At 37.1% G+C, this 20,847-nt stretch overlaps 2 protein-coding genes across 13 annotated transcripts in view; both read left to right on the top strand.

Annotated features, from left to right (window-relative positions):
- LOC114471230 (protocadherin gamma-C5-like) overlaps positions 1-20,847 on the top strand; it is a 252,429-nt gene that overhangs the window by 184,287 nt on the left and 47,295 nt on the right. For 2 of the 12 annotated variants that reach the window (XM_028459901.1, XM_028459893.1), the window contains exon 1: positions 6,374-8,899. The exons of the other annotated variants lie outside the window; for them this stretch is intronic. In XM_028459901.1, coding sequence (XP_028315702.1) covers positions 6,485-8,899 — 2,415 coding nt within the window. In that variant the 5' untranslated portion in view covers positions 6,374-6,484. Of the gene's footprint in view, positions 1-6,373; positions 8,900-20,847 lie in introns of those variants that run through there. 12 annotated transcript variants of the gene reach the window in all.
- LOC114471472 (protocadherin beta-16-like) lies at positions 766-3,194 on the top strand. Its single transcript, XM_028460307.1, has one exon. The coding sequence runs from the start codon at positions 792-794 to the stop codon at positions 3,192-3,194; it is 2,403 nt and encodes an 800-aa protein (XP_028316108.1). The 5' UTR covers positions 766-791.

The following is a 20,847-nucleotide window of genomic DNA, read 5'->3' as shown; positions in this document are numbered from 1 at the left end:
TAATAGGAAACACTATTATTATTGAGATGAAAAGGTCACACCATGAGTAAGTGTGTAAGTATGTCCAGAGTTCAAATCAAATATAAAAGCAAAATTATTAATTTTCCAACTTCCAGATTTCCAGTTGTTATCGCGAGTCTACTATCGTATTTTGTGTCTTTTCATGAACTCACTGTATTGTCCCACCCTAATAGGTTACAAGTTTAGTTGTTGTTTTTTCATACCCTTGAATAGTAACAGAAGCTGTCCTATTGACAGTTTTTTTTTTTTTTTTCTTGGTTAATTTGCGATTGGCGTTGATTTATTTCATCTTAGCAAACATTTACTAGCTTGCATATAATGAATTTTATTATTAGAAATGTTTTTTGCATTATATTTTAGTAAATGGAAGTAGAGGAATTGAGTCTGTTCGGTGTTTTTGTGTTTGTTTCATTGCTGAAAGCATTTGTGTGACGTGACATGGGTGATTTTTGTACTTTTCTGTTGCACTGCCGTGTTTTGGACTCTACGGGCCGCTATTGGTCTGCTATTGTGTGTTGAATCCCATATTTAAACGACGGTGTCCTCAGTGCACTCATATAAGGGATGGTACTCCTCCGCGATCCGCTTCGTCAAAGCTGAGAACAAACGGATTGGTTAAATATCGAGTGGAAATAACATTTTCTGAGCAGCTGGTCAACAGGAGTCATTTGTTTTTTTTTTGTTTTTTTTTTTTATTCGGATTGTTTATCCTGGATTGATAAACGACGGACATATATTGGTTTTATTGGATTAGTGCTTCGATAAGAACAATGAAACGGCAAGTACTGTGTTTCCTCTGTGTTGTGTCTCTGCGCGCAGCCCTGGCTCAGGTCAGCTACTCCATTCCCGAGGAGATGCCCAAAGGCTCTCTGGTAGGGAACATAGCTCAGGATTTAGGGGTGGATGTCAGGCGATTACAGAGCGGGAGAGCACGTATCCACACAGGAGACAGTGCGGAGTACATCCATCTTAACAAAGAAAAGGGCCTCCTCGTCATCCAAGAGAAAATAGATCGCGAAGCTCTCTGTGGCCACACGACTCCGTGTGCTTTACATTTTCAGATCGCCTTAGAAAACCCCATTGAAATATTTCCGATCACTGTTGAAGTCATAGATATTAATGATAATTCCCCTGTTTTTAAAAAGGAAGAGAGGAAATTTGAAATAAGTGAATCTGCAGTGATCGGCTCTAAATTCATGTTGGAAAAAGCGATTGACGCAGATATAGGCGTGAACGGGCTTCAGAGCTACACTTTAAAACCAAATGATAATTTTATTCTTAAACTGCACGGTCAGTCTGATGGTGGAAAAAAAGTGGAAATGATTTTACAGAAGCCGTTAGACAGAGAGAAGCAGGAGATTGCGTCATTATTACTGACCGCTGTGGACGGAGGAGAGCCGCAGAGATCTGGGACTATGCAGATTCATATTACGGTGTTAGACGCAAATGACAACGCTCCTGTTTTTACACAATCAGTTTATAAAGCAAGTGTTAAAGAAAACGCGTTAAAAGGCACACAGATTACCAAAGTCAGTGCCTCTGATGCAGACAAAGGCTCGAATGGAGAAGTCAGCTATGTGATAGCGAATAACATGGGCAGCATTTCAGCTTTTTTTGACATCACCGAGGAGGGAGAAATAATAATGAATGGGCTCGTTGATTATGAAAAATCCAAAAGATACGAGATTGATGTTGAGGCAGTAGACCAAGGGGGTCTATCTGATTCCTGTAAGGTGATTATTGATATAGGCGATATTAATGACAACAGTCCTATTATTAATATTATTTCATCATCAAATTCAGTAGGAGAGGATTCACACACAGGCACAGTGATTGCAGTTATGAGTGTTCATGATCCAGATTCAGAAGAAAATGGTAAAGTTCAGTGCACAATAAATAAAAATGTGCCCTTTACAATTACATCTACATCAAGTAGTTTTTATAGTTTAGTAACAGACAGTGAGTTGGACAGAGAGCTGTCCTCTGAGTATAACATCACAGTGACCTGCTCTGATGAGGGAGTGCCCTCCCTCTCCAGCAGCGTCACTCTCACCTTACAGATCTCTGATGTTAATGACAACGCGCCTGTCTTTGAGAGGAGCTCATATGAGGCCTACATTGTAGAAAACAACACACCAGGCCTCTCTATATTCACAGTGAAAGCCACAGACGCTGACTGGAACCAGAATGCCCGTGTTTCTTACATACTGGAGGACTCCTCTGTTAACGGAGTGCCAGTCTCCTCATATGTGTCCGTCAGTGCTGACAGTGGAGTCATCCACGCAGTGCGCTCTTTGGACTATGAACACATCAAAGATTTCCACTTCAGGGTCAAAGCTCAGGATGGAGGTTCTCCTCCTCTCAGCAGCAACGTGACAGTGAAAATCCTGATCCAGGACCAGAACGACAACCCCCCTCAGGTGCTGTACCCAGTCCAGACTGGTGGCTCTGTGGTGGCTGAGATGGTTCCCCGTTCAGCAGATGTGGGCTATCTGGTGACTAAAGTGGTGGCTGTTGATGTGGACTCTGGACAGAATGCCTGGCTCTCGTATAAACTGCAGAAAGCCACAGACAGGGCGCTGTTTGAAGTGGGCTTACAGAATGGAGAGATCAGAACTATCCGCCAAGTGAGTGATAAAGATGCAGTGAAACAAAGACTGACTGTTATAGTGGAGGACAACGGGCAGCCCTCTCGTTCAGCTACAGTCATTGTGAACGTGGCGGTGGCCGACAGCTTCCCTGAAGTGCTGTCAGAGTTCACTGACTTCACACACGACAAGGAGTACAAGGACAACCTGACTTTTTACTTAGTGCTGGCTCTGGCTGTAGTCTCCTTCCTGTTCATCACCTGTTTAGTGGTGATCATCTCAGTGAAGATCTACAGATGGAGACAGTCTCGCATCCTGTATCAGTCCAAGCTGCCTGTGATCCCATATTATCCACCACGTTACTCAGACACTTTGGGGACAGGGACTCTCCCACACGTGTACAATTACGAGGTGTGCAGGACCACAGACTCCAGAAAGAGTGACTGTAAGTTCGGCAGAGCTGGTAGTCAGAACGTGCTGATAATGGAGCCCAGTTCAACAGGGACCATGCAGCGGATACAGAGTGACAGGAACATCCTGGATGAACCAGATTCTCCTCTGGAGGTTAGGAAACATTTCCTTTAAATCAAGACTTTAATTTTAACCATACTACTCTATCATGCGGTGGGGGGGGTTCTTTTCATTTTCCAGTCATTTAGTATATTTTTGTAACATGAGATTCATTTCATCAAAGGTTTCTGTTTTGTTTTGGTCCTAAAATATTCTTTTTTTTTCATTTTTTTATTTTAAACATTTCAAAAATAATTACTTACTTTTTATTTCGTATGTTCTGTTTTATACTGAATAGATGATTTGCATTTATATAGTTTACAACTTTCAGCAGCTCTGAGTATTTCAGGTTTAAATATATTGTTGTTAATGTTAAAAGTTTACATGTGCATTAGGATAAGTCGCACTTTTGATCATTACTGCAGTACTGAAAAAAAACTTCACTCATCTGGCAGTTATCAAATGTATTTTGTGCTCTAATTATACATTTTTGGATTCATTTATTTGTTTATTTTTTCGTAGTTGTATTGTTTTGATTGTCCTTCAGTTCCTTGGATAGCAACATAACCTTTCTGTGTGACAGGCATTTTTTCTTTTACTGCGCTGTGCTGCTGTCACTCTTTCACCATAACTTGACGTTTATTAGAATAACATGCTTTTTTGACAAGGAGATGTGTGTGTGTGTGTGTGTGTGTGTGTGTGTGTGTGTGTGTGTGTGTGTGTGTGTGTGTGTGTGTGTGTGTGTGTGTGTGTGTGTGTGTGTGTGTGTGTGTGTGTGTGTGTGTGTGTGAGAATACAGAATGTTTTCTATAAAAATATGACTATAATATATCCTATCTTGCTTCAGACAATTTAAATATTCAGTTAGTTACATATCTTACACATGCTTTACCCAATGATGGATGATATTCTGCAATATTCTGAATTGCATGTTGCTATTAGATTGTGTTTTTCAGCTATGTGCGTGTATACAGCAGTTCCTCCACTTTATTTCCGAATGCATTTCTAAGGCTTCGTCTTTGTCTGTGAAGCTGTTTTTCACGACAGGTTGGCTCAGCATTCGGATGCAATATATCTGAGAATCCCAGAATTGTTTTTTAATCAAGTTATTTTGGATTGTTGGTCATTCTACCGAAGAATTCTAAGATTATTTTTGCATTTTTTTTCCAACGTTTCTAACAATCGGAGGGCAAGTACTGTCACTGATTTTCATTCTATCCCTCTGCTCAGTCAGCAGACAGGTCGTAGCTACTCCACACCAGAGGAAACAAACAACTGCTTTTTGGTTGGTAATATAGCTCAGGGTTTAGGTCTAGGTGTCAAATGATTGAGGTTGGACAAAGCTCGTGTTTATTTCCTGTTTTCACGCAGAGAATACTATATAAAGGCACTGTCCCTGATATTGCTGCCAAAGGCACAATTCTTACCTGTGTTAGTGATTCTAATGCAGATCACAGTTTAAATGGTAAATTTACCTATATATTTAATCGCAAATTGAATAAAACGTTAGACTGAGTGGAAACTTGAATTATGAATGGAAAAAGCATTATCAGGTTAATGTACATGCAAAAGATAATGGCGGTTTAAGTGATTCATGCAAAGTGAAATGTGGAAATATGTTGTAACATGGTGATTGACATTCAAGATCCATATTCAGGTGATAATGGTAAGGTTTTTTTTTTATTTTATTTTTTTTAATGATGATATTCTCATTGTTACTGAAAACCACTTCCAATCATTTCTACAGGCTGATTACAGACAGTGAGTGGGACAGAGAGCGGTGCATTGAGTATAACATCACAGTGACCTGCTCTGATGAGGGAGTGCCCTTTATTTAAAAACTTTCATATAGTTCCTATTAATTTTATCAATCATTTTATCTTCAGCACCATGGACAGTAGCACTTGAGAATCCTGTATAATCGGAATGTTTATTGGGAATTTTTAACTGTGACTTTTTTCACCATTCAAATGCTTAACTTTATTATCATCATTTGTGTTACACATATTTGTATTTCTGATTTATCAATATTTTGGTGTAGCCTAACCTGCACTTTGCCTCGAATAAGATATTATGTGTTCCATGAACATCAGGATAATAGACTGGTTTTAAAAGGAAAAAAGTGCATGATTTAGCACTACATAGGGGCCAAACTGACAGATTCTGACTTTTTTTTTTTTTTTTACATATTTATTTATACCCCTGAACAGGTTATAAAAGTGTGTTTGTCCTCCATGCATTGGTTTGTTATTAATCCATTTATTTGTAAGTTTTAAAGCATTTATAACCGTCTATCCCAGTCTCAAACCTCTTTGGCTCAAGTCCCCCCTTTCTCTTATTTTTTAATCTATGTACCCCCATTTGTCCGACTACAGCATTTTGCTCAAAATACTGTGAAAAAACAACTATAGGGCATAATAATGGAATGCATGAGTGAACAGTATTTAGTGCCACCTGAATAGATTTATTTCTATCTTTTTCATAATTTCTGGTCATCTCCTGCTGGCGTGGGACCAAAACTAACTTTTGTATTTTCAGTTCATGTTCTAATCAAGATCATTTCCATCTTCAATATTATAATGATCATTTCTTTTAACTAAAAATAAACATAAAACTTATTACTTTCAATGCTAATTTGCTTGTTCATTTCCCTCTCAATTCAATTAAATTCAAAACAGCTTTATTGACATGAGAAACGAGTCTGCATTGCTAAAAAAAAAGTGTGACATAGAGCGATGTACACACGAAAATAATAAACATTAAAAAATAGCTACATTTGTGATGTGCAAAATAATAGAATAGAATAAAATAAAATAAAAAATAAAGTTTCGCTTAATATATGTAGGACAAAATTTACAACTATGTGTTCTAAAAGGGGAAGAGGTTATGTATTTATATATACACATATGCGTCCAGTTATACAAGTACATACAGTACATGTAAACAAACACTTGCATGTGTATATATACATACATGCATGAGCAGACTATCTATATACAGTATACATAAATAAATGTAGTGAAGTGCCATCGCGTGCCCTTAGTTAGGGGTACACGTACCCCCATTTGTGAAACCATGATCTAATCAGTTTGTATTTGGATACCGCAGTGTGCAGTTTTCTAACGTGCCTCCAAGTGCCGCTATTGGTTTGTGTTAGTGAAGTATAGGCTTTCCCTTTTTTTTTTTTTTTGCCATATGAGATCTTCCTTCTTCTGTCTGACGCGTTTTCTGAGCTTTGTTCCAAGCGGCACTCCGGGGGTAACAAAGACCCGCTCAGCTCTCCGCAAATCATTTGGACCTGCTATCATTCTAAAAACCTGCTCTTTTATTTTAATTGAAATTTTCATACTCATACCTCACTCATCATGAGCGCGTTTTGTCGTGTGGCTCGATGTAAAAGGTTGTGGTGGCTGCTGCTGGTCTGCGTCATGATCGCACAGACTGCTCTCTGTCAGGTCCGCTACTCTATACCAGAAGAAATGACCGCAGGATCGCTTGTCGGGAATATTGTTCAGGACCTTGGTTTGGATGTTAGGCGGCTGAAATCTGGACGAGCCCGGATTTTCACGGAGGATGGGAGTGAGTACATCGGCCTGAATGCTGAGAAGGGGACACTGGTTGTGGCTCAACGCATTGACAGAGAGGAATTGTGTGCGCAAACGTCTCCCTGCTCTCTGCATTTTCAAATCATTCTTGAAAGTCCAATGGAACTGCATCGGATAGATGTTGAAATCACTGACATTAACGATAACGCGCCCGTGTTTCCAAAAAAAGAATATATTTTCCAGGTTAGTGAATCCGCCTCCAGCGGGGCTCGATATTCACTTGAAAGTGCCAAAGATCCCGATGTGGGATTGAACACCATTCAAACATATAAACTCAACCCTGTAGATCATTTTAAATTAAACACAGTTTCCAGATCTGACGGCACAAAATACATCGAGATGGTTCTTCACACCGCGCTGGATAGAGAGCAAAAAGAGGAGCATAAATTAACCCTTACGGCTTTCGACGGCGGTGATCCACAGAAATCAGGCTCGGTTAAAATAAACGTGATTGTACTTGATGCAAATGATAACGCACCTGTATTCAGTCAGTCTGTTTATAGGGTGGCGGTGCCTGAAAACGCACAGCGAGGGGCGATCATTTTAAAAGTCCGAGCAACCGATGTAGACAAGGGCGCAAATGATGAGCTGCTGTTTTCCTTCTCTCAGCACTCAAACACTGCCTCGTCTTTGTTTAACATTGATCCCCAAACCGGTGAAATTACAGTGACTGGTGTGTTAGATTATGAAAAATCAAAGCATTATGAGTTGGACATCGAAGCCACAGATAAAGGAGGGCTCTCAGACACCAGCAAAGTGCTGATCGAAGTGACTGATCTCAATGATAACGCTCCAGTCATAAACATTATCTCGCTATCAAACCCCATACCTGAAGATTCTGCTTTAAATACTGTAATAGCCATGCTTAACATCAAAGACATGGACTCAGGTAGAAACAGCCAAATTAGATGTTCTATAGATCCAGATTTGCCTTTCAAAATAAAATCAACAACGACTAATTTCTACAGCCTGGTGTCTGATGATGTCTTAGACCGTGAAACAGTATCCGAATACAATATAACAATAACAGCAATGGATGAAGGCTCTCCACCTTATTCTACCCATAAGACTATTAATTTAAGGATTTCAGATGTAAACGACCACGCCCCAGAATTCCCACAAAAATCCTACACCACTTTTATTGCTGAAAATAATCCACCTGGTTTGCCAATAATCACCATTAGAGCCACAGACAGAGACTCTGGCCAGAATGCTAGAATTTCTTATTTTCTTTATGACAGTCAGATAAACGGGATGTCAGCCTCAGCCTATTTCTCAGTGAATGCAGAGAGTGGTGAGATACTTGCAGTACGCACATTTGATTATGAGCAAGCTAAAGATTTCCAAATCCTCATCAAAGCTCAGGATGGAGGTTCTCCTCCTCTCAGCAGCAACGTGACAGTGAAAATCTTGATCCAGGACCAGAACGACAACCCCCCTCAGGTGCTGTACCCAGTCCAGACTGGTGGCTCTGTGGTGGCTGAGATGGTTCCCCGTTCAGCAGATGTGGGCTATCTGGTGACTAAAGTGGTGGCTGTTGATGTGGACTCTGGACAGAATGCCTGGCTCTCGTATAAACTGCAGAAAGCCACAGACAGGGCGCTGTTTGAAGTGGGCTTACAGAATGGAGAGATCAGAACTATCCGCCAAGTGAGTGATAAAGATGCAGTGAAACAAAGACTGACTGTTATAGTGGAGGACAACGGGCAGCCCTCTCGTTCAGCTACAGTCATTGTGAACGTGGCGGTGGCCGACAGCTTCCCTGAAGTGCTGTCAGAGTTCACTGACTTCACACACGACAAGGAGTACAAGGACAACCTGACTTTTTACTTAGTGCTGGCTCTGGCTGTAGTCTCCTTCCTGTTCATCACCTGTTTAGTGGTGATCATCTCAGTGAAGATCTACAGATGGAGACAGTCTCGCATCCTGTATCAGTCCAAGCTGCCTGTGATCCCATATTATCCACCACGTTACTCAGACACTTTGGGGACAGGGACTCTCCCACACGTGTACAATTACGAGGTGTGCAGGACCACAGACTCCAGAAAGAGTGACTGTAAGTTCGGCAGAGCTGGTAGTCAGAACGTGCTGATAATGGAGCCCAGTTCAACAGGGACCATGCAGCGGATACAGAGTGACAGGAACATCCTGGATGAACCAGATTCTCCTCTGGAGGTTAGAAAACATGTTCCTTTAAATCTAAGACTTTCATTTTAACCATACTACTCTATCATGCAGGGTGACGTTGTAGTGTTGTTGTTGTTGTTGTTGTTGTTGTTGTTTTTGCATTTAGTATATTTTAGTAACATGAGCTTCATTTTATCAAAGGTCTCCGTTTTGTTTTGGTCCTGAAATACATGTTTTTTGCGGATTTTAGACTTTTCAAAATAGATTTTGTTTTCACGTCACTCATTGAAAATTCATCCATTTAAATTATTTCATTTAAAAACTGAATAGGTTACTTGCAATAAAATAGTTTCAAGCTTTCAGCAGCTCTGAGTATTTTAGGTTTAAATATATTGCTGTTATTATTGTAAAACATGTACATATGCATTAAGAAAAGTTTTACTGTAGTACTTTTGTTCATTACTGCAGTACTGAACAAAACTGTACTCTCAACTGGCAACTGTTAACCCAATTTTAAATTTTTAGATTCATTTTTGGATTCATTGTTTTGATTGTCCTTCAATACAGTAATAGCAACATAACCTGTTTTTGTGACATGCATTTTTTTTTTTTAAGCTTACTCTTCTCTGGAGGTTAGAAAACATAATCTTTTAAATTTAGGGCTTTGATTTTAAATCTACTTCTATTCTTTCATGTTTTTTTGTGCACTTGCTGGTCATTTTCTAACTTTTTTCAAACATGAGCATCATTTTATTAAATGTCCTTATGCCCTGGTGTAGGTGTAGATGTAGGTTATAGTTGTGGAACCATTGCCTCGCAAATGAGTACTCCAGAACCTTCAGTCACATCACTTTTGACAGGAATGTCCTAAGACATATTGTGTATGATCATTTTCTCACAGAGGATGGGACATCAACTTATTCCTTCGTTTGTTATTAGTGTTTTATTTAAATTTCTGGTGAATCATTACATTACAATTTCTGACACTTTTAACCAAAGCAATGTACAACATAAGCCGTTAGGGTTAAGGGACTTGCTGAACATCCCGATGGCTAAGGGTTGGATTTAAACCAGTGACCTTTCGATTACAAGCCAGCTTCCTTAACCATTGTGCCACGTGTCTGGTCTTTTAATTACAAATTTTTGTTTTTTCCATTTAACATTTCTTTAAAAAAGGGGGGAAAAGATTTATTTCAGTAAATTCTAAGGTTTTTATATTTTCTATGAGCAACAGTGTTTTTTTGTTTGTTTGTTTTTGCCTGAGTTAAAATGGAATGTAATTTGATTTAATATTCATATTATTGCTTTGTGTATACTCATTCATCTCACTTTATTTAATTTAACATACTTTTTTTGCTGTTAGTTTAAAATTCTATGTATCAGCATTGATTTTATGTCCAAGTATAGAAATAAAAGTTTCTTTGTTTTGTCAAATCATTTATTTTCGCCGTGATTTAAACTAATACAGTATCAGTGATTTACAGACTCTGTGAAAACTCCGACTTTTTCCTCCACAATCTTGCATCCCTTTTATTTCCTCATACCTTATTTTAGCTGCATGTTCATTTTACTGTATCTGTAGAGGGTTTGTACACATGCATTGTTTTTGAAGATATATATTTCTTCCTGTGAAGGACTTGTTACATTATTTTTCTAATCCGTTTTTTAATATATAGTGTCTTAAATTTATACTCTATATACAGCTCTAACAAAGATGTTGCCTCTTATGAGGATAAATTAGTGAAAGGAATTTTGATTAGTTTGTTTCAGTCTCACAAAAAAAAAAAAATATTTAAACATAAATCAAAATTTAAAAATATATAACAAGAAACAGGCAGAAGCAAAAATGCTTATTTGCCCAACATAAATTATAACATTCAAGTTACCTTTCTCAAATAATACACATATACAACATTTAACACTTTATACTCTTACAAACAGCTATTTGTACTGCTTCACATAATTCTCTAAAATATATTGTGACATTTTCTTTTTGAAAAGAATTAATGTCATTCGTTTTTTTATTTCTTTATCAATATTATTCTACATTTTAACCCCTAGAACAGACACATCTTTGTTTTACTTCTAATCTTGCTTTTGGTAAAATAAACATGAATTGATCTCTTAGGTTGTATTTGCTGGTCTGTAGATAGAAGTATTTTTTGAAAGAGAATTTATTCTAGCTTTGCAGACATTGCTTTTGACGGTATTTTGCAGTGGTGATCTCAAGTGAGTTGAGAAGAGTTTAGAAGAGTTAGAATAATGAGAAAGTAAATCTGAGCTTATCTGTGCTTTGCTGCTCTCACAAAAAAAAACATATCCACGCAGTGCACTATATTTTCAGTGACCTAGTTCTCCTCGCAGCAGGATGTAGCCATTGGTATGAAGCTGTGCATGCAGAGAAAAGGAGTGATGATGATGATGATGATGATGATGAGCTCACAATATAAAAATAGATTATGGATGTCATTGCTTTAAACTCAAAGACAAACAAAATGCCTTTGATTGATTCTGAAATCTGGCCAAGAGAGGAGGTCAGTGAGCAGGAGAGGCTGAGAATGATGCAGGGAAGCAGTGATGGAGAGCAGGAGGGAGGTGGCGGGGGAGGGGAAGAGGCACGTGGTAACCAGCACAGTCTCACCATCACTGTGCAGTATTTGTGTGAGTAAAGCACAGCAGCCATTTTGATCTGCAGACCTCTTTGTCTGCTAAAATAAGATAGAAATAAGGTTGCCTTGTGCATAAAACAGTGGTATAACAGTCCTTTTAAAGAAAGCCCAGGGAAAATGCTGCATACCTGAAACATATCTCCATAAATGTCTCATAAAGTGAAGACAAAATAAACAAAACAGGCACCACAGAATAGTTATATAACCAAATGACAGGGATGGATGTCAGTAATGAGGAGTTACATGTGAAAGTGATCTGCTTTATTACTGGGAATAGTTCTATATGTATCTGTAAGTCTGCATCACATGTTCATATTTTAAGATAAGGTTGGCAGATAGTTAAAAGATGTTACATAATGTTGATATTTGCTTCTTCTGGTGAGTGCACAAACATATCTCTGTAAGTATGTCAATCTCTGAGTCACTTATGTTCCATCCCCTGTCACAGGGGTCAGCGCTATAGGTTCCTCATAGCTTTGGTTGAGCACGATGAATAAAGTGTACACCCTGTTTATCTGTCTGTTTCAAAATGTTTTTGTCTGATGGGAATGTAAAGAATAATTAATGCTATAATGGTTGTGGTGTCACTATGGGAGCACTTGATCAGCTCATGCGGATGATGGTATTTGCCTAATTTAGTTGTTCAGCAGTTTCACACACAGGATGACCACCACGCTGAATCAATATGTAAAAGCAGGTTAGCACAATGGTTATTGTGCCTCCTATTGTATGCGCCTGTTTTATTTGTAAAGTGTGACACGGTCGTACGTCTGGTGTTTTGAAGTTTATTTAAAGTTAGTTTCCTTGTCATGTAATTATACTTTTCAGTGCTTATGAAATGAGTTTGTCTTTTGGTCTGTGCCAAGCTCACTGTATGTATTCCCTGCATGTCAAGGAATGTGACCATATAGTCTGGACGCAGTCTGACCTAATTCCCATGAACCAAACATTCTTCATAGTGCACAAAGAATAGCATTTGATTAAGTTTCATTTGTAAATCAAACTAGTTTACCTAAATGTTCCTCTCCTTTTTTTCTTGCTGACTTTGCTGTTTGTGTTTAGCTTTGATTATTCCAGTCTTCTTGTTTTGACCATACAAAATAATTCAGTGTAGAAGAATATGACGTGAGTTTACAGTGTTTATCTGAAAGATTGTAGTTTAAAGGCTCATTGTAGCACTGTAGTGCATGCTCACTTTATTTGCTGTTTCATAAAGGTTGCTGCTGCTGTTACTTCATTAATTAATTAGGCTAAAACTCTGACATTATTAAAATCTACAAAGATTCCACTCCATTCTACATTAAAGTTTTAATTCTAAGAGTAAAATTCACATTTGACTTTATCATTCATTTGAAGTTGGGCATGTTAACGACATTAAAAGCATCGATTATTCGTTGTTAATATGATAAAAGAAGGAGATTTTTTGTTGTTTATTATTTTGATTTCCTTTGCTGACCACTTTGTGGTCTATAAAAACATTCACTGTTTTGATTTTCCCCCTTTTACAAATTTAGACATGAGTTTATTTGTGCAATGTTTAACTATTTGTAACGCATCACACAGCAAATTAGCTCAGGTAAAATGACATGCTATCATTGTTTTTGTTCTCTTCTTTATCATTTCTTCGCACAAAATGACCATGCTGTGCAATCCAGAACAATCATCGTGTGTGTTGTTAGGATATTGTATGATAAAAAAAAAAGTAAAAGGATTGAAATATTCTTAGGATTTTAAAGCTTTTAGTTGTCAGTGTCTTAACAGGACAGCCACTGCTCAGTCTCTCAGTGTTCATGCAGTTTCTGCTCCTGCTCCTGATCTGTTTTTGTGCATCCCCTCCCCCTCTCCAGCTGCACCACTCTGCTGCAGAGGAAGAAAGAAAGAAAGAGAGTCAGGAAAAAATAGGAAGATGATTTTTGAGGGACATTTTGTCCTGTCTAATGAAAGACATTAAAGGCTTTGTAGTGTCACTCATCTCTTTTATAGCGATAAAAAAAATACTATTGTTTACTGCAGTTCCCATCCAGAATATATGAAAACCTGTTTTTTATTCAAACATATGACACGTGTGACTTTTAGCATATTTCTGATTCCTTCTCCTGCTATCTTCTTGTTTAGCCTTCAGGTTGTCTTTTTTTTTTTTTTTTCTCCACCCTTGCCCGTTTGCAGGGAGCAGGGTGGGATGTGAGTGCGGAAAGGTGGGTTGTGTTACCATAGCAACAAGCTGACTCACCAGCAGGACTGTACCACTTTTTTTCCTAGTCACAGGGATTCAGCAGTAGATGCAGCATCTGATGCCTGATGGTGTGTGTATACATTGGCATGATGATGAGATGAGACACCCCCTGGTTTGGAAAAGTGGGTGCTGCATCCTCAGCTGGGGATGGAGGAAGGAGAAGGAGGAGGGGTGAGAGGTAAAATGCTGCTTGGGGTGCTTGTATTTAATCCATTCTGCTCATTTTATGTCCTCAGTCCCTGTTTTTAATGAGTATGTCTGCTTATTTCTCTTTAAGTCTTTGTCTCTGCATCATGAAGGGAGGGGCAACCTTTTTTCTACATTGTTGTAATTCCATCTTTACATTGTTGTGGTCTGAGCTGAAGGCAAATCCTAAATAAAACGTCCTTTATGCTAAAACACAGCAGGATGTGTAAAGATTAAAGATGGTGTTGATTTGCTTTGTGTAAGCAGTTTAGGGGTGTGCCCTCACTGAGACCCTTAGTGATGACAGTCCATGCCCCTCAATGCTTTCAGCCTCATTAATAATATGGCACAGATTCCTCTCAGGGCATCGCCTAGAGGCCCTCTGCTGTTGATTTGTTGGTAGTGGTTTTGAGCATCATTGGGTGCTTCCATTGTTGTACTTTGGGACTCATAAACAGGCATCATCACTGTTTTTTTTTTTTTTTTAAAGCATTATACATCCTTGGTAGCAAAAAGACTGTAGTCTACTGAAACACTGTCACATGTGTAGTGGATGTTTTATGCTGTACATCACAATTAAGTATCAGATGGTATTAATGATAATGTTTTAAGTACATTTAGAACTATTCTATCAACTGTGGGAATTTCTCCTTTTTGATTTTGCCGTGTTTGAAAAGTGTTTGTTTCACTGAAATAAGTCAAATTTTTATCCATTCAGTGTTTGTTTTATTGGATGTTCAGGTGGTAGAGGGGTTGTCTTCTGATCTAGAGGTTGGGGATTTGATCCCAGTCTATACCTGTCCATGTGTCGAAGTGTCCTTGGGCACTGAACCCTGAGTGGCTACCAGTGGTTCATTAGCACCTTAGCTCAGTCCCATTGGTGTGTGAATGTGAGTGTGAATGGGTGAATGAGCTGATGTGATTTACATTATACTTCAGATAAAGGTGTTACTAATTATCCATCTTTTAAGCATATATTTAGAGTAAACTTTAGGTTTAGGAAGTAAATGGTAATAGTATTATATCTGTTAATGTAAAATATATTTGACGAGTATAGTGTTGTCTGCCAGTTTGGCTTCACAACTCACTCTTTATTATTCAATTTATATTTATATAGTCTTTTATAATCAGTATCAGCTTTATTTTTGTTCACACTACCAAGTGTTTCCTAATGGTCTTACAATGATACAACATTAGGCCTACTTTATTTTAGAATCATTATAAATGCAGTTTATAACCAAGGGTTAAAGTGCAGCGTTTCATGCTGTCACAAAAATTTACATAAGTTATGAATGCACATAATTAATTTAATTTATTATTGTTTGTCAGACATCAACCCTATAAGCATCATACTTTTGAGGAAAACTTTTGTTTTTAAAGCATTTATTGGTCATATACATACAATTATTCTTAGTCTTCTTTTACACAATTCTAATGTATCCTGTTTTGATGAGAAAACCTTATAATCTCTCATTATTAATATTATATATCCAAATACAATCCTGAAAAGCTGCAGTTTTGTGCATGTTTCACTGAATGTCATGAATTTGTCCCCTCGAGCCCTTCAGATTGTCTAATAATAAACCAGTGTTTAGAGTTACTGGAACAGGTAGCAGTTCACATTCCCATCAGGTAAATTCTTTAGTTTCTCTTACATTTTTTTTTTTCATGACTAATAATCACAAAAGACCACCACACTGTTTGTTTCAGGTCTTGTAAGTATACGCTGCTGCTTCCCACAAACAGAGACTGTATTCTGAACACTTTGTCTAACAAGCATCTTCTTTTTTCTTGTGTTCTTCTCTTCCACGCATCCTCCCTGCTGTCTGATGTCTCCTCCTCTGATCTTTGTTAATCACCAAATAAGGTAAGAACCTGTTCTTTTAATCCACACACTCCACCCAACAAATACACAAGTCCAAAGCCAACAAAGACATCTGATTTAGGCGTGTGAACCACATCACGCTGAGCCTTCTGCATTAACCAATCCAGAGTAGAGAATAATCAGGGTCCAAATAGCACACGCTGGTGCTGAATACCAGAATCATGCACTTTTTATATGCTTTGAAAACCACACAAGCACTTCCGATTATCATAGGTTATAATTTGACTGTGATCAGATGAGATTAGATTAAACACAGTGAGATTAAAATCACTTAAATTCAATATGGACATGTGGGACAATCAATGCTGCATAGGACAGGTTTTTTTTAGTGCACCTGTCTGTTGTTGGATGTTTGAGTTACTTGGTCAGCTCCACAAACTAACTGGATTATTCAGTTTAGGCAAAGTGTTTGCTGGTGAGGTCAGCTGTTCAACTAACTCTGTTATGTCTGGTTGAAACTGCAGTGATTATTCAGACCAGTTTAAGGATTTTAGTTCTCAATTTTATTCTATAGGCAGAAGTTATGACATTCAAACATATTGAAGTTGTGCTCAAAACAGGTCAGACTACTGTAATGTTTCAAATTTCTATTTTTGTCATAAACAGTCATACATTTGACTGTTAGACCTTTTTATATGTTTTTGTGTTTGTTTGTATGGTTTTTATGGACCCTGAGTCTGAAATAATCTATCTATCTATCTATATATATATCTATCTATTATAATTAGAGGTGGCAAAAGGGCAGAACGTTTCTGGTACATTTCCAGCTTGTGGATTTTGGGAATATTAAAAAATCTAAACTTTTCATGGGAACAATTTATTGGAATTAATCAGAAATTTTGAGTACTTTTAACTAATTACATCATTTCCAAACAAAAATATTAAAAAATAACTTCTATGGGAATTAAGAGTTAAAAAAAAACTGTGAATTTACAAAATTGAAGGTCATATATTGTTGGGAAAAATGTATTTTAACGTCATCGCTATAAGCTATAAGCATCAGTTATTTAAAATTGCGTCTCAATTTCCTGTTAACTATACAATATTTTTTGATTTCCCATTAAATGATTAGAGTTTTTAATATTCCCAAATCTCCCAAATTTAAGGTCCTGTGGAAATTTACAGAAAATCTTCTGCTACTTTGCAACTCTAATTATAATTACTTTCATTATTTTAAGATCGTTACAATGAAGTGTTGCCAAGTCAGGCAGTTTAGAACTCAAGTAGGTGAGCAAAAGCTTACTTAAGATGTATTAACAGTTAGTGGGCAAATGTCTATAAAGCCATCCTAAAACAGGTATGGTTGTTTTTTTTATTTATTTATATTGTACAGTTTTCTACACTGGGAAATGATCAGTTATACCTGGTAAAATGATTTCTAATTTCGGTTTAAGGTGGCGTAGATGTGCTTTATGTCAGCAGGTTCAATATTCTGACAAACAACAGTGGAAGTTTTTCAAAGCCTTTATGAGTGAAGTGGAAGGTATAAGAAATGTATAGGGAGGTTTTCTTTTGTGTATGTTTTTTTCTATTCATACTAACATTAAAGCGTGTCACCCTTAATTATCATTTTTGAATAAATCATTCACTTGAAGAAGATGTTACTTCAATCTCAGGTTCATTGTCATTCAAGTCAACTACTTTTATCATGACACTTTTTTTTCTGTTGAAAAGGGGACGTGTCCTTTATCAGATGCTTTAATATCAATTTCAAGTCTTTAGCTTCAAAATCCAGCTGTCCTTTAACAATAATCTCACCAGTAATTGCATCAACATCAAATATTTTACGTAGTCTGTTGTTTACATTTTGCTCAAAAGGAATAAACCACCTCCCCATTTAAACCATCATCTAAATCAGTGGCATTTACCTGTATGATCGTTGTGCCAACAGCTGAATTTTCCTCAATTACAGCTGTGTATGATTCCTTAGAAAAAATAAGCATCATTTACATCCAAATTATGTATTATTATTCTAACAGTTTCTGATCTGGCTGGTTTCCCTCCATCAACGGCTGTCAGCTGTAATCTGTGACCGCTCGCAGCTTCTTTATCTAGCGCGTCTTTCTCATACCTTTATCATTTAATTGATCATTTATGGATGGATTAATCACATCAGGACGAGCATCATCAAGCAAACCTCCTCCACTGCACAGCTGTGTAATGTGACGGAGTTTGACATGAGCCTAAAGAACAAACAATGTTACAGATTATTTCACAACTATCATTTAAAGCAAAAAAAATGAGAAAATGCAGTCACTTTTTTGTTGTGCAACAACATTACATGCAGAAAGACTCGGTAGATTATAGCAGTGTTTCTCAAATGGGGGTACGCCTTGGGGTATGCAATGGTACTCCAGGGGGTACTTCAGAGAGAGAAAGAGGAAAAGTATCAAATAAAAACATGAAAACTATGGAGATTTATGGAGATAATCATATTATTGATGATGAAAATGATCTTGATTAGAACATGAACTGAAAATACAATGGTCAGTCTTTGTCTCACACCAGGTAGGAGATGACTGGAAATGATAAAAAATAAAATAAAATCTATTCATGACGCACTAAATACTATTTCTTCCACTTATTTACAAAGTTAAATTCTTTATAATGTGTGTTAATTTAATCCTCATTCATTTGTATGCTATATAGTTGTTTTTATATAGTATTCTGTGCAACATGTTGTAGCTGGACAAAGAAGGTACTTGGATTTAAAAAAGTAAAAGTGAAAAAAAATAAACAGTCTTCACAACAAAAAACATTTTGAATGAAAAGGAGCAGAAGAGAAAATGACTCATAATATTTGCCCCTTTGTTGCCTTTCAGTACCTTTGGATCAGTCTATTAATATTTAATCTTCTGAAAGATTTATAGATATTTTTAAGCATTTTATGTGCCGTGTTTACAATATTCACAAAAAGAAAGAGAAGAAATAGTAAAATAAATAAATAAATAAATACACATTTTAAAAAACAAAACCATCGTTTTCATGCTTACTCAAATCAAATGTCTAACATTGCATTTTATTTATATTCAAATCTAATTTTCACACTTATTTAACATTGCAGATTTTATGCGTTTTTTGACTCTGTTATTTCTTTCTGAAGTGCATTCTATAAACAAATTCCTGTCACTGTGACAGTTCGTTCCATTGCTTTTGTGTTAATGTTGTTGTTTTTTTTTTGTTTTTTTTTAAAGATATCTGTTCCTTTTAAATAATAGTGACTTTTTACAAACCTTTTTTGGATGTTCTTTGGAAATGTTTTTTTTTTTTACTGGTTTCATACAAAATCTGAAGAATATTATAATCAACAATATCATTATATTTTAGTGACTTACATTTGATAAACAGTTAGGATTGTTAGGATTCAGAAATAAGGGAAAGGGGGGACTTGAGACACACACACAAAAAAAGTTTGAGAACCACTGGGTTATAGGATACGTCTGCCTTTAAAAAGTAAAAAGTATTCACAAATAAATAAGCCAACATATAACAAAATTGTGAAGCTTTCCAACTTATACAAAATACATATATGTATTAAAATGAACGATATTATTGTAAATAAAAGCAGAACTGTTTTCGGTTGTTGATTATTTGCTTTGTTTGTGTCAGTTTTGAGATATCATCTTTGGATTAATTATTTTTTAATCAACACTGACTGATAATGCATTACACTGATTTTGTATCATCAGATTTCACAGTTATAAAAATAAAATAAAAAGTCTGGATAATATTTCTGACCAACGTGTGTCTGCTTTAGTGAACCTTTAACTTGGTGTTCTGCCTCAGGTTCTTGTTAGATTGATGTGTTTTTGTCTCATAACAAAGTCCGAATGTTGCGTCACATAGAGAGAGCACTGAGTGCTGAGCGGCTGCAGCTACAGCAGTGACCCGCCTGTGTGGCGCTGTCCTTTGAGGTGGTGCTGAAATCAGCTCCACACACTGCGCTCTCCTCCTCATCACATTTGATTTTTTTCACGGGCTCTCTACGTCGCCCTCTGTCGGTCAACTTTTTTATAGTTTCTACAGATGAATATACGAGTTATATTATTCCTGTTTTCTAACTCTATCAGTCATTATTAATTGGTGTTTTTAAGGGATTATTGGCAGACTCTTATTTCTTGGAGAAGAAATTATTTTTTTTACTTCATAGGTTTTTCCACTTTTGTGTGTGTGTGACTAAATTGAATGTTTTAATCTCAGTTCATGTGTTAGTAAAATAAATACATTAGTTATATTGTATTTTAGATGAGTTGGTGCAGGAACTGCGCTCCCTGCTGTGTGTGTGTGTGTGTGTGTGTGTGTGTGTGTGTGTGTGTGTGTGTGTGTGTGTGTGTGTGTGTGTGTGTGTGTGTGTGTGCGTGCGTGCGTGCGTGCGTGTGTGTGTGTGTGTGGTGATTCTGGAGAGGCAGGCTGTTATAAGCCTCTGACGTGCAGAGAGAGAGAGAACTCCATCAGTGCTCCCCCTCCCTCCCTCCCAGTTGCTCCACAGACCTCCATACGGGTCCTTCACTCTGACTGCAGTGAGGATTATATCCGTTTTGCACGTGTGGAAATCTGTGTCAACGACTGCAGGCTGCAATGTCTCTCTGTGGCCACAGGAGGGCAACGGAGAGCCTTGCCTGGAGCTTGGCCATGGCAACACATACCTTGACACACACACACGCACAGTGCAATGATGATTGGATTAAAACAGTTGAAGTATATGAATAAAAATGCAAAAAAAAAAAAAAAAAATCATAATATAATTTGTTTAAAAAAATTATTTTGCTACAGAAATTATTTATTCATTTCTCTATTTTAAAGAATCCAGTTCACAGTCAATTCAACGTTATATCCTGTATTTATATGAGTCAATTTACATAAATCACATTATATACTCGTATGTGTATTGTATGATATGGCCTACATGTATTTAATAGCTATTTCTGCCCTGTAAAGTCGAATCAGACCCCGCGTATATGTGTTACATCACTGCAGACGTTCACCGATGCTGTGATTGGTTTACACACTTGTGCTGGCTCTA

Source organism: Gouania willdenowi, chromosome 10 (assembly GCF_900634775.1).
Source record: "Gouania willdenowi chromosome 10, fGouWil2.1, whole genome shotgun sequence".
In the NCBI taxonomy this organism is placed as follows: Eukaryota; Metazoa; Chordata; class Actinopteri; order Blenniiformes; family Gobiesocidae; genus Gouania; species Gouania willdenowi.
This window is presented reverse-complemented; position numbering and strand designations above follow the sequence as displayed.